Source organism: Rhinopithecus roxellana, chromosome 18 (assembly GCF_007565055.1).
Source record: "Rhinopithecus roxellana isolate Shanxi Qingling chromosome 18, ASM756505v1, whole genome shotgun sequence".
In the NCBI taxonomy this organism is placed as follows: domain Eukaryota; kingdom Metazoa; phylum Chordata; class Mammalia; order Primates; family Cercopithecidae; genus Rhinopithecus; species Rhinopithecus roxellana.
Window position 1 is genome coordinate 12,759,090 of NC_044566.1, and position 13,545 is coordinate 12,772,634.

Below are 13,545 nucleotides of genomic sequence, written 5' to 3' on the forward strand. Positions count from 1 at the left end.
TAAGTTCTGATACACGTTAAGAACATGCAGGCTTGTTACATAGGTATACAAGGGCCATGGTGGTTTGCTGCACCCATCAAACCATCATCTACGTTAGGGATTTCTCCTAATGCTATCCCTCCCCTAGTCCCCCACCCCACAACAAGCCCCAGTGTGTGATGTCCCCCTCCCTGTGTCCATGCGTGCTCATTGTTCAACACTCACTTATGACTGAGAACATGTGGTATTTTTCTGTTCCTGTGTTAGTTTGCCGAGAATGATGGCTTCCAGCTTCATCCATGTCCCTGCAAAGGACATGAACTCATCATTTTTTTACAGCTGCACAGTATTCCATGGTGTATATGTGTCACATTTTCTTTATCCAGTCTATCACTGATGGGCATTTAGGTTGGTTCCAAGTCTTGCTATTGTGAACAGTGCTGCAGTAAACATACATGGGCATGTGTCCTTATAGTAGAATGATTTACAATCCTTTGGGTACATACCCAATAATGGGAGTACTGTGTCAAATGGTATTTCTGGTTCTAGATGCTTGAGGAATCACCACACTGTTTTCCACAATAGTTGGACTAATTTACACTCCCATTAACATTGTAAAGCGTTCCTATTTCTCCACATCCTCTCCAGATCTATTGTTTCCTGACTTTTTAGAGATTGCCATTCTAAGCGGCATGAGATAGTATCTCATTGTTTTGATTTGCATTTCTCTAATGACCAGTGATGATGAGCTTTTTTGCATATGCTTGTTAGCCACATAAATGTCTTCTTTTGAGAAGCGTCTGTTCATCTCCTTTGCCCACTTTTTGATGGGGTTATTTTCTTTTTGTAAATGTGTTTTAAGTTCTTTGTAGATTCTGGATATTAGCCCTTTGTCAGATGGGTAGATTGCAGAAATTTTCTCCCATTCCGTAGGTTGCCTGTTCACTCTGATGGTAGTTTCTTTTGCTGTGCAGAAGCTCTTTAGTTTAATTAGATCCCATTTGTCAATTTTGGCTTTTGTTGCCATTGCTTTTGGTGTTTTAGTCATGAAGTCTTTGCCCATGCCAATGTCCTGAATGGTATTGCCAGCTTTTCTTCTAGGGTTTTTATGGTTTTCGGTCTTAAGTTTAAGTCTTTAATCCATCTTCTATTAATTTTTGTATAAGGTGTAAGGAAGCGGTCGGGTTTCAGTTTTCTGCATATGGCTCGCCAGTTTTCCCAGCACCATTTATTAAATAGGGAATCCTTTCCCAATTGCTTGCTTCTGTCAGGTTTGTCAAAGATCAGATGGTTGTAGATATGTGGCATTACTTCTGAGGCCTCTGTTTTGTTCCATTGGTCTATGTAACTGTTTTAGTACTAGTACCATGCTATTTTGGTTACCGTAGCCTTGTAGTATAGTTTGAAGTCAGGTAGTGTGATGCCTCCAGCTTTGTTCTTTTTGCTTAGGATTCTCTTGGCTATACGGGCTCTTTTTTGGTTCCGTATGAAATTTAAAGTAGTTTTTTTCTGATTCTGTGAAGAAAGTCAATGGTGGCTTGATGGGGGTAGCATTGAATCTATATATGACTTTGGGTACTAAGGCCGTTTTCACAATACTGATTCTTCCTATCCATGAGAAAGGGATTTTTTTTCCATTTATTTGTATCCTCTCATTTCCTTGAGCAGTGGTTTGTAGTTCTTCTTGAAGAGGTCCTTCACATCCCTTGTTAGCTGTATTCCTAGGCATTTTATTCTCTTTGTAGCAATTGTGAATGGGAGTTCCCTCGTGATTTGGCTCTTGATTATTGGTGTATAGGAATGCTTGTGAGTTCTGCACGTTGATTTTGTATGCTGAGACTTTGCTGAAGTTGCTTATCAGCTAAAGTAGATTTTACGCTGAAATGATACGGTTTTCTAAATATACATTCATGTCATCTGCACACAGAGAGACTTTGACTTCCTCTCTTCCTATTTGAATACACTTTATTTCTTTCCCTTGCTTGATTCCCCTGACCAGAACTTCCAATACTATGTTAAATAGGAGTGGTGAAAGAGGGCATCCTTGTCTTCTGCCAGTTTTCAAAGGGAATGAGTCCAGTTTTTGCCCATTCAGTATGATATTGACTGTGGGTTTGTCATAAATAGCTCTTAATATTTTGAGATACTTTACATCAATACCTAGTTTATTGACAGTTTTTAGCATAAAGGGTGGTGAATTTTATCAAAGACTTTTTCTGCATCTATTGAGATCATCATGTGGTTTTTGTCACTGATTCTGTTTATGTGATGCATTATGTTTACTGATTTGCTTATGTTGAACCAACCTTGCATCCCAGGGATGAAGCTGACTTGATCATGGTGGATAAGCTTTTTGATGTTCTGCTGAATTCAGTTTGCCAGTATTTTATTGAGAATTTTTGTATCAATGTTCATCAGATTAGCCTGAAATTTTCTTTTTTTGTTGTGTGTCTGCCAGGTTTTGGTACCAAGATGATGCCAGCCTCATAAAATGAGTTAGGGAGGAGTCCCTCTGGAATAGTTTCAGAAAGAATGGTAATGGTACTAGCTCCTCTTTGTACATCTGGTAGAATTTGCCTGTGTATCTGTCTTGTCCTGTACTTTTTTTGGTTGGTAAGCTATTAATTACTGCCTCAATTTCAGAACTTGTTATTGGTCTATTCGGGGATTCGAATTCTTATTTAGTCTTGGGAGGGTGTATGTGTCCAGGAATTTTTCCATTTCTTCTAGATTTTCTAGTTTATTTGCATAGAGGTGTTTATTGTATTCTCTGATGGTAGCTTGGATTTCTGTGGGATCAATGGTGATATCCCCTTTATCATTTTTTATTGTCTATTTGATTCTTCTCTCTTTTCTTCTTTATTAGTCTGGTTAGTGGTCTACCTATTTTGTCAATCTTTTCAAAAAACCAGCTCCTGGATTCGTTGATTTTTTGAAGGGTTTTTCATGTCTCTTATCTCCTGTAGTTCTGCCCTGATCTTAGTTATTTCTTGTCTTCTGCTAGCTTTTGAATTTGTTTGCTCTAGCTTCTGTAGCTCTTTCAATTGTGATGTTAGGGTGTCAATTTTAGATCTTTCCCGCTTTCTCCTGCAGGCATTTAGTGCCATAAATTTCCCTCTAAATACTGCTTTAGCTGTGTCCCTGAGATTCTGGTACCTTGTGTCTTTGTTCTCATTAGTTTCAAATAATTTATTTGTTTCTGCCTTCATTTCATTATGTACCCAGTAGTCATTCAGGAGCAGGTTGTTCAGTTTCCATGTAGTTGTGCGATTTTGAGTGAGTTTCTTAATCCTGAATTCTAATTTGACTGCACTGTGGTCTGAGAGACTGTTGAGATTTCTATTCTTTTGCATTTGCTGAGGAGTGTTTTATTTCCAATAATGTGGCCAATTTTAGAATAAGTGCAACATGGTGCCGAAAACAATGTATATATAGTTGACTTGGGGTGGAGAGTTCTGTAGGTATCTATTATGTACGCTTGGTCCAGAGATGAGGTCAAGTCCTGAATATCCTTATCCTTGTTAATTTTCTGTCTCGTTGATCTGTCTAATATTGACAGTAGGCTGTTAAAATCTCCCAGTTATTGTGTGGGAGTCTAAGTCTCTTTGTAGGTCTCTAAGAACTTGTTTTATGAATCTTTGGTACTCCTGTATTGGGTGCAAATATATTTAGGATAGTTAGCTCTTCTTGCTGCGTTCATCTCTTTTCCATTGTGTAATGCCCTTCTTTGACTTTTTTGATCTTTGTTGGTTAAAAGTCTGTTTTATCAGAGACTAGGATTGCAACCCCTGCTTTTTTTTGTTTTCCATTGTCTTAGTAAATATTCTTCCATCCCTTTATTTTGAGCCTATATGTGTCTTTGTATGTGAGATTGTTCTCCTAAATACAGCACACCAATGGGTCTTGATTCTTTATCCAATTTGCCAGTCTGTGTCTTTTAATTGGGGCATTTAGCCCACTTACATTTAAGGTTCATATTGTTATGTGTGAGACATTCTTAAAAGCACAAAACACGGTGATAAAAGATCAGTGGTTGCCAGCGTTTAAGGATTGGGAGAAGGTTGTGACTACAAAGGGATGGCACACAGGAATTTTCTGGGTTATGGAACTGTTCTGCATCCTGACTGTGGTGGTGGTTATTACACTAATCTACAGGTGTGTTAACATTCATAGAATGTATACCAAAAAAAGTCCATTGTACAGGTTAATTTAAAAATAAAGTTTTTAAAAGACCTTAATCAACAATACGTAAGAGTAGAAAATCAGACAATATATTTACTCGCAGAGCTCTTTACTATCATTTTAAAAGGAAATAGGTGGAATAAAAACTGCTATTACACACTTATGGGATATCTTATGAGTCCTCCCAGAAACAAAAAAATACTTGATACGTTTACTTTCACCCTTCTGATATAAAGAATAAACAGATTACTGAAGCACTGATGAAAATAATGCCAGTTTATTTCCATGAGGGTGCTGGTTCTATGAAACCAGACAACTTTAAATATACATGCAGGTACAGCGCTAAAGTCATAAGAATAGTATGGGGGAACCACCCCATAATTCAAATATCTCCACCTGGGCCTGCCCTTGACACAAAGGAATTATTAAAATTCAAGGTGAGATTTGGGTGGGGACACAGCTAAACCACATCATTCCACCCCTGGCCCTTCCCAAATCTCATGTCTTCACATTTCAAAACCAATCATGCCTTCCCAACAGTCCCCCAAAGTCTTTACTCATTTAAGCATTAACTCAGAAGTCCACCATCCAAAGTCTCATCTGAAATAAAGCAAATCCCTTCTGCCTATGAGCCTATAAAATCGACAGCAAGTCAGTTACTTCCTCGATACAATGGGGGTACAGGCATTGGGTAAATACACTTGTTCCAAATGGGAGAAACTGGCCAAAACAAAGGGGCTAGAGGCCCCATGCAAGTTCAAAATACAGCAGGGAAGTCAAATCTTAAAGCTCCAAAATGCTCTCTTCTGACTCCATGTCTCACCTCCAGGTCACACTGATGCAAGAGGTGGGCTCCCATGGCCTTGGGCAGCTCTGCCCTTGTGGCTTTGCAGGGTACAGTCCTGCTTCCAGCTGCTTTCACGGGCTGGCATTGAGTGTCTGTGACTTCTCTGGGCACACCATATGATCTGTCAGTGGATCTAACCTTCTGGGGTCTGGAGGACTGTGGCCCTATTCTCACAGCTCCACTAGGCAGTGCACCAGTGGGGGCTCTGTGTGGGAGCTCCGACCCCACATATCCCTTTTGCACTGTCTTGGCAGAGGCTCTCCTAAGGGCTCCACCCATGCAGAAAACTTTTACCTGGACATCTAGGCATTTCCATACATCCTCTGAAATATAGGTGGAAGTTCTCAAACCACCATTCTTGACTTCTGTGCACCTTCAGGCTCAAACCACGTGGAAGCTGCCAAGCTTTGGGGCTTGCACCTTCTAAAGCCATGGCCTGAGCTGTACCTTGGCCCCTTTTGTCACAAAGGGAGCAGCTGGGACACAGGGCACCATGTCCCAAGACTGCACACAGCAGGGGGACCATGGGCCCAGCCTGTGAAACCATTTTTTCCTCCTGGGCCTCTGTGCCTGTGATGGGAGGGGCTGCCACAAAGGTTTCTGACATGCCCTGGAGACGCTTTCCCCATTGTCTTAGTGATTAACATTCAGCTACTTGTCACTTACACAGATTTCTGCAGCTAGCTTGAATTTCTCCCCAGATACAGGTTTTTCTTTTCTATTGCATCATCAGGTTGCAAATTTTCCTTTTACACTCTGCTTCCCTTTTAAACGTAAGTTCCAATTCCAAACTATATCTTTGTGAATACATAAAACAATGCTTTTAAAAGCACCCAAGTCAGGCCAGGCACAGTGGCTCAAACCTGTAATCCCAGCACTTTGGGAGGCTGAGACGGGCGCATCACGAGGTCAGGAGATCGAGACCATCCTGGTTAACATGGTGAAACCCCGTCTCTACTAAAAAAATACAAAAAAATTGCGAAGCGAGGTGGCGAGCGCCTATAGTCCCAGTTACTCAGGAGGCTGAGGCAGGAGAATGGCGTAAACCCGAGAAGTGGAGCTTGCAGTGAGCTGAGATCCAGCCACTGCACTCCAGCCTGGGCAACAGCGTGAAACTCCGTCTCCAAAAAAAAAAAAAAAAAAAAAAAAGCACCCAAGTCACCTCTTGAACACTTTGCTGCTTAGAAATTTCTTCCACCAGATGCCCTAAATCATCTCTCTCAAGTTCAAAGTTTCACAAATCTCTAGGGCAGGGGCAAAAAGCAGCGTCTCTTTGCTAAAACATCAAGAGTCACGTTTATTCTAGTTTCAACAAGTTCCTCATCTCCAGCTGAGACCACCTGAACCTGGACTTCACTGGCCATATCACTATCAACATTTTGCTCAAAGCCATTCAATAAGTCTCTAGGAAGTTCCAAACTTTCCCACATCTTCCTGTCCTCTTCTGAGCTCTCCAACATCTGCCCATCACCCAGTTCCAAAGTTGCTTCCACATTTTCAGGTATCTTTACAGCAGCATCCCACTCTCTGTACCAATTTATTGTATTGGTCCATTCTCACACTGCTAATAAAGACATCCCCAAGACCAGGTAATTTATAAAGGAAAGAGGTTTAATTGACTCACAGTTCAGCATGGCTGGGGGGTACTCAGGAAACTTACAATCATGGCAGAAGGGGAAGTAAACACATCCTTCTTCACATGGCAGCAGCAAGAAGCAGTGCCGAGCAAAAGAGAAAATGCCCCTTATAAAATCATCAGATCTTGTGAGACTTATTCACTGCCACGAGAACCGCATGGGGGAAACTGCCCCCATGATTCAATTATCTCCATCTGACCCCACCCTTGAAATGTGGGGATTACAATTCAATGTGAGATTTGGGTGGAGACATAGCCAAACCATATCATCTGGCTTCTTTCTCTTGGCAGAATTATTTTAAGATTCATCCATCTTACTGAGTTATATTTATAGTTCACTCGTTTTATTCCTAAGTAGTATTCCAATGGATAAGACACATATATAGCAAACTGTTTTTCCGTTCATCTGTTTATGGACTTTGAGTTGGTTCTACTTTTCATCTATTACACATAAATTCTTTCAATATTTACATACAAGTCTTTGTGTGGACATATGCTTTCATTTCTCTTGGCCAAATATCTAGGAGTGGAATTGCTGGGTTATAGGATAGGAATGTGTTCAACCTTTTAACAAACTGCCAAATATTTTTCAAAGTGGTTGTTCCCTTTACATTCTCCTGGGCAATGTATGTGAGTTCTAGGTACAACACATCTAAGCAACACTTCGTATGGTCTTTTTAATTTTAGACATTATAGTGAGTAGTATAGTGGTATCTCATTTTGGTTTTAATCTGTAGTTCCCTAATGACAATGACAAATGGTCATTAGAGCATCTTTCACGTGCTTACATGCCATGTGGACACCTTCTTTGGTAAAGTGCCTGTTTAAATATTTTGCCCATTTCTGAACTGAGCAGTCTTCTTCGTATTGATCGTAGGAGCTCTTGATAATCTGGATATAATATTTTTGTCAGATATATGTTTTTCAAATATTTTCTCCTAGTCTGTAGCTTGCCTTTCATTTTTGTGACAATGACTTTGGAAGAGCAAAGTTTTCAATTTTGATGAAATCCAAATGATTTTTTTTCTTTTAGAGTTGATGTTTTCTGTGTCCTCTTAAGAAATCTTTGCCAAGTTGAAAGTCAAATAATATTTTATCCTATGTTTTCTTCTATAAGTTTTAGAGACTCAGGTTTTACTTTTAGATCTGATATACATTTTGAGTTAATTTTTGTGAATGGTATAAGGAATGAATCAAAATTTATTCTCTACATATGGTATGAGTTGTCCTGTATCATTTTTGTTGAAGATTCTCCTTTCACTCAGAGAATTGCCTTGGTATCTTTGTCAAAAGTTAGTTATCATGTATGTGTAGCCTATTTATACTGTCTCTATTCTGCTCCATTCATCTGGACATCTAACTTCACAGAATTATCACTTTTGTTTTTAGAAACAGGGTCCTGCTCTGTAGCCCAGGCTGGAGCACAGTGGAGCAGTCATAGCTTACTGCAGCCCTAAACTCCTGGACTCAAACAATCCTTCTGCCTCAGCTTACCAAGTAGCTAGAACCATAGACACACCACTATACTCAGCTAATTTTTATTTTTTGTAGAGACAGAGGGTTCTCACTGTGTTGCCTAGGCTAGTCTTGAACTCCTGGCCTCAAGTAATCCTCCTGCCTCAGCCTCCCTAAGTGCTGGGATTACAGTCGTGAGCCACCCCTCTAGGCCCACACTGTCTTAATTTCCTAGAATCTATTAAGTTATAAAATCAGGTAGTTTGGGTCCTTCAATTTTGTTCTTTTTCAAATGTGTTTTGGCTATATCTCAGATCCTCTCCATTTTCATATTAATTGTAAAATCTAATTGTCAATTTCTGAAAAAATAAGCAAAATCTACTATTTGTTGAAATTGTATCAAATCTATAAACCAATCTGAGAACAACTGATCTCCATACAATGTCTTCTAGTCCATGAGCATGGTATATCTCTACATTTATTTATGTATTCTTGAGTTTCTCTGAAAAATGCTTTGTACTTTTAACAGCGTGCAACTCCTGCACATCTTTTGCTAAATTTACCCCTACAAATTCCATATTTTAACACTTTTGTAAATGATTTTTAAATTTTAATTTCCTATTATTTGTGGCCTATATAAAAACACAAGTATATTGAAATTAACACTGCTATCTTTCTAAACTCATTTGTTCTAGTAGCTTTTATGTACATTCTCAAAGATTTTCTACATAATTAAGCATGTCATCTGCAAATAAAGACAGCTTTATTTCTTCATTTTCAAACTCTATGACTTTTGTTTCTTTTTGTGACCTTATTACACTGGGTGGAACAGAGATCAGCAAACTTTATGGCCTCTGCACCAAACTGATTCCACTACGTGTTTTTGTACAGCTGCAAGCCAAGGGTAGTTTTCACATTTTTAAATGTTTAATAGCAAATTGAAGCAATACTATTTCATGCACATGCAAACTACATGAAATTCAAATTTCAATATCCATAAATAAAGTATTACTGGAAGAGAACCACACTGATTTGTTTACATACTGTCTATGGCTGCTTTCATGCTGTAGCAGCAGATCTCAGTACTTGCAGCAGAGACCATCCGGCCTTTATAAAAAATGTTTGCGGGCTCATGGGCTGATAAGAATAGTCTTCCTTCTCTTAATACTTAATCCCTCTTAACTCTTGTTTCTTTAACAAGGATATTATTTTTATTTATGTGATCAACAAAGATAAGGTTTTGTCACACTCAAGGTTTTGGAAAAAGAGGCACTCTATGAAAAACAGCAGTACAAAATGAAACAAGCTTTTTATTTTTTGTCTTCCAACATTTTAGGTTCATTATACTGCAGGTTTGTTACATGGGTAAACAGTGTGTCATGGGGGTCTGGTGTACAGATAATTTTCTCACCCAGGTAATCAGCCTAACAAGTAGTTTTTCAATTGTTACCTTTCTCCCAACCTCAACCCTCAAGTAGACCCCAATGTCCCTTCTTTGTGTCCCTGTGTACTCAGTTTTTAGCTCCCACTTATAAGTGAGAACATGCAGTATTTGGCTTTCTGATCCAGAGTAAATGCACTTAGGATAATGGCCTCTAGCTCCATCCAACTTCTTAATTCTTAAACCATGGATGAGAAACAGCTATTTGGCTTACAGTAGAAGCAGGAATATACCCAAGACTCATTTAATATTTATTTTCCACATATGCATGAACTACTTTCATATTAATGTAGGACAAAATCATCTTCACTGTTAATCTTGACTTCAACAAAACTAAGACAATAGCATACCTAAAATATATATCAAGCCAATTTGTAGAAAGCACACAACAGGTAATAGGAAGCATATCAATAGCTTTTGATAAAACTTAAAGTTCTACTAAAAGTCTGCTCCTTTTTAAGGAGAATCACTATAAAAATCATCGCATTATATACATATATACATATATATATGATCTATTTCAACAAAAAGTAACATACCCATAATAAAAGGCAGCCATAAGCATATAAGTCTGAACTGGGAGAAGCAGGTTTTCCCATTTTCATCTCAGGTGATATCAAACTCAACTCACCAACCATCATGTTCACTGAGGCTCGCTGACTCTGCAAAAACAATATTTTAAATATTTTACATACAACACAATTGAGGTGACTTTCTGTGAAGTACGCTGCATTTAATCAATACAAAAAAAAATTCATTTTAAATACTTCATTCTCTTGCTCTCAAATATTTTTACCAATTTCTGCTATTATAAATTGCTCTTAAAATCAGTGTTAAAACAATAACTATGGGACTTTTTTTACATTCATTTTGTAGACTTGAACAGATTTAATACTAACAATCACTGATTCTGTGATTAAACATTTGATACTCTTTTTTAAAAATGAATTTCACAAGAGTAAGCAGCAGTACTAAATAATTCTATCTTAATTCATTTAAGAACTGAAATCCGGGGGCAGAGCAAGATGGCCGAATAGGAACAGCTCCAGTCTCCAACGCCCAGTGCGAGCGACACAGAAGACCGGTGATTTCTGCATTTTCAACTGAGGTACTGGGTTCATCTCACTAGGGAGTGCTGGACAATCGGTGCTGGTCAGCTGGTGCAGCCCAACCAGCGAGAGCTGAAGCAGGGCGAGGCATCGCCTCACCTGGGAAGGTGAAGGGGGAAGGGAATCCCTTTTCCTAGGCAGGGGAACTAAGACACATAACACCTGGAAAATCGGGTAACTCCCACCCCAATACTGCGCTTTAAGCCAACGGGCACACTAGGATATTATATCCCACACCTGGCTGGGAGGGTCCCACGCCCATGGAGCCTCCCTCATTGCTAGCACAGCAGTCTGCGATCTAACCGCAAGGCAGCAGCGAGGCTGGGGGAGGGGCGCCCGCCATTACTGAGGCTTAAGTAGGTAAACAAAGCCTCCGGGAAGCTCGAATTGGGTGGAGCCCACCACAGCTCAAGGAGGCCTGCCTACCTCTGTAGACTCCCCCTCTGGGGACAGGGCATAGCTAAACAAAAAGCAGCATAAACCTCGGCAGAGGTAAATGCCCCTGTCTGATAGCTTTGAAGAGAGCAGTGGATCTCCCAGCACAGAGGCTGAGATCTGAGAAGGGACACACTGACTGCTCAAGTGGGTCCCTGACCCCTGAGTAGCCTAACTGGGAGACATCCCCCACTAGGGGCAGACTGACACCCCACACCTCACACGGTGGAGTACACCCCGAGAGGAAGCTTCCAAAGCAAGAATCAGACAGATACACTTGCTGTTCAGCAATATTTTATCTTCTGCAATCTCTGCTGCTGATACCCAGGTAAACAGGGTCTGGACTGGACCTCAAACATTCTCCAACAGACCTACAGCTGAGGGTCCTGACTGTCAGAAGGAAAACTATCAAACAGGAAGGACACCTATACCAAAACCCCATCAGTAAGTCACCATCATCAAAGACCAGAGGCAGATGAAACCACAAAGATGCGGGAAAAGCAGGGCAGAAAAGCTGGAAATTCAAAAAATAAGAGCGCATCTCCCCCTGCAAAGGAACGCAGCTCATAGCCAGCAATGGATCAAAGCTGGACGGAGCATGACGTTGATGAGATGAGAGAAGAAGGCTTCAGTCCATCAAACTTCTCAGAGCTAAAGGAGGAATTACATACCCAGCGCAAAGAAACTAAAAATCTTGAAAAAAGAGTGGAAGAATTGATAACTAGAATAATTAATTCAGAGAAGGTCATAAACGAAATGACAGAGATGAAAACCATGACACGAGAAATACGTGACAAATGCACAAGCTTCAGTAACCGACTTGATCAACTGGAAGAAAGAGTATCAGCGATTGCAGATCAAATGAATGAAATGAAGTGAGAAGAGAAACCAAAAGAAAAAAGAAGAAAAAGAAATGAACAAAGCCTGCAAGAAGTATGGGATTATCAAAAGACCAAATCTACGTCTGATTGGGGTGCCTGAAAGTGAGGGGGAAAATGGAACCAAGTTGGAAAACACTCGTCAGGATATCATCCAGGAGAACTTACCCAACCTAGTAGGGCAGGCCAACATTCAAATTCAGGAAATACAGAGAATTTCCTGATACAGAGAATACGCCACAAAGATACTCCTGGAGAAGAGCAACTCCAAGACACAAAATTGCCAGATTCACCAAAGTTGAAATGAAGGAAAAAATCTTAAGGGCAGCCAAAGAGAAAGGTCGGGTTACCCACAAAGGGAAGCCCATCAGACTAACAGCAGATCTCTCGGCAGAAACTCTACAAGCCAGAAGAGAGTGGGGGCCAATATTCAACACTTTTTTTTGAGACGGAGTCTTTGCTCTGTCACCCAGGCTGGAGTGCAGTGGCACAATTTCGGCTGACTGCAAGCTCCGCCTCCTGGGTTCACACCATTCTCCTGCCTCAGCCTCCCGAGTAGCTGGGACTACAGGCGCCTGCCACCACGCCTGGCTAATTTTTTCTATTTTTAGTAGAGATGGGGTTTCACCGTGTTAGCCAGGATGGTCTCAATTCCCTGACCTTGTGATCCGCCCGTCTCGGCCTCCCAAAGTGCTGGGATTACGGCGTGAGCCACCATGCTCGGTATCAACATTCTTAAAGAAAAGAATTTTAAACCCAGAATTTCTTATTCAGCCAAACTAAGTTTCATCAGTGAAGGAGAAATAAAATCCTTTACAGATAAGCAAATGCTTAGAGATTTTGTCACCACCAGGCCTGCCTTACAAGAGACCCTGAAGGAAGCCCTAAACATGGAAAGGAACAACCGGTACCAGCCATTGCAAAAACATGCCAAAATGTAAAGACCATCGAGGCTAGGAAGAAACTGCATCAACTAACGAGCAAAATAACCAGTTAATATCATAATGGCAGGATCAAGTTCACACATAACAATAGTAACCTTAAATATTAATGGACTAAATGCTCCAATTAAAAGACACAGACTGGCAAACTGGATAAAGAGTCAAGACCAATCAGTCTGCTGTATACAGGAGACCCATCTCACATGCAGAGACATACATAGGCTCAAAATAAAGGGATGGAGGAAGATCTACCAAGCAAATGGAGAACAAAAAAAAGCAGGGGTTGCAATCATAGTCTCTGATAAAACAGACTTTAAACCATCAAAGATCAAAAGAGACAAAGAAGGTCATTACATAATGGTAAAGGGATCAATTCAACAGGAAGAGCTAACTATCCTAAATATATATGCACCCAATACAGGAGCACCCAGATTCATAAAGCAAGTCCTTAGAGATTTACAAAGAGACTTAGACTCCCATACAATAATAATGGGAGACTTTAACACCCCACTGTCAACATTAGACAGATCAACGAGACAGAAAGTTAACAAGGATATCCAGGAATTGAACTCATCTCTGCAGCAAGCAGACCTAACAGACATCTATAGAACTCTCCACCCCAAATCAACAGAATATACATTC

At 40.2% G+C, this 13,545-nt stretch overlaps 1 protein-coding gene across 4 annotated transcripts in view; it reads right to left on the reverse strand.

Moving 5' to 3' along the window:
- Positions 1–13,545, reverse strand: part of STK31 (serine/threonine kinase 31) — a 172,317-nt gene that overhangs the window by 25,599 nt on the left and 133,173 nt on the right. For all 4 annotated transcript variants that reach the window (XM_030922424.1, XM_030922425.1, XM_030922427.1 and 1 more), the window contains one exon: positions 10,080–10,202. In XM_030922424.1, the coding sequence (XP_030778284.1) occupies positions 10,080–10,202 (123 nt within the window). The remainder of the gene's footprint in view (positions 1–10,079; positions 10,203–13,545) is intronic.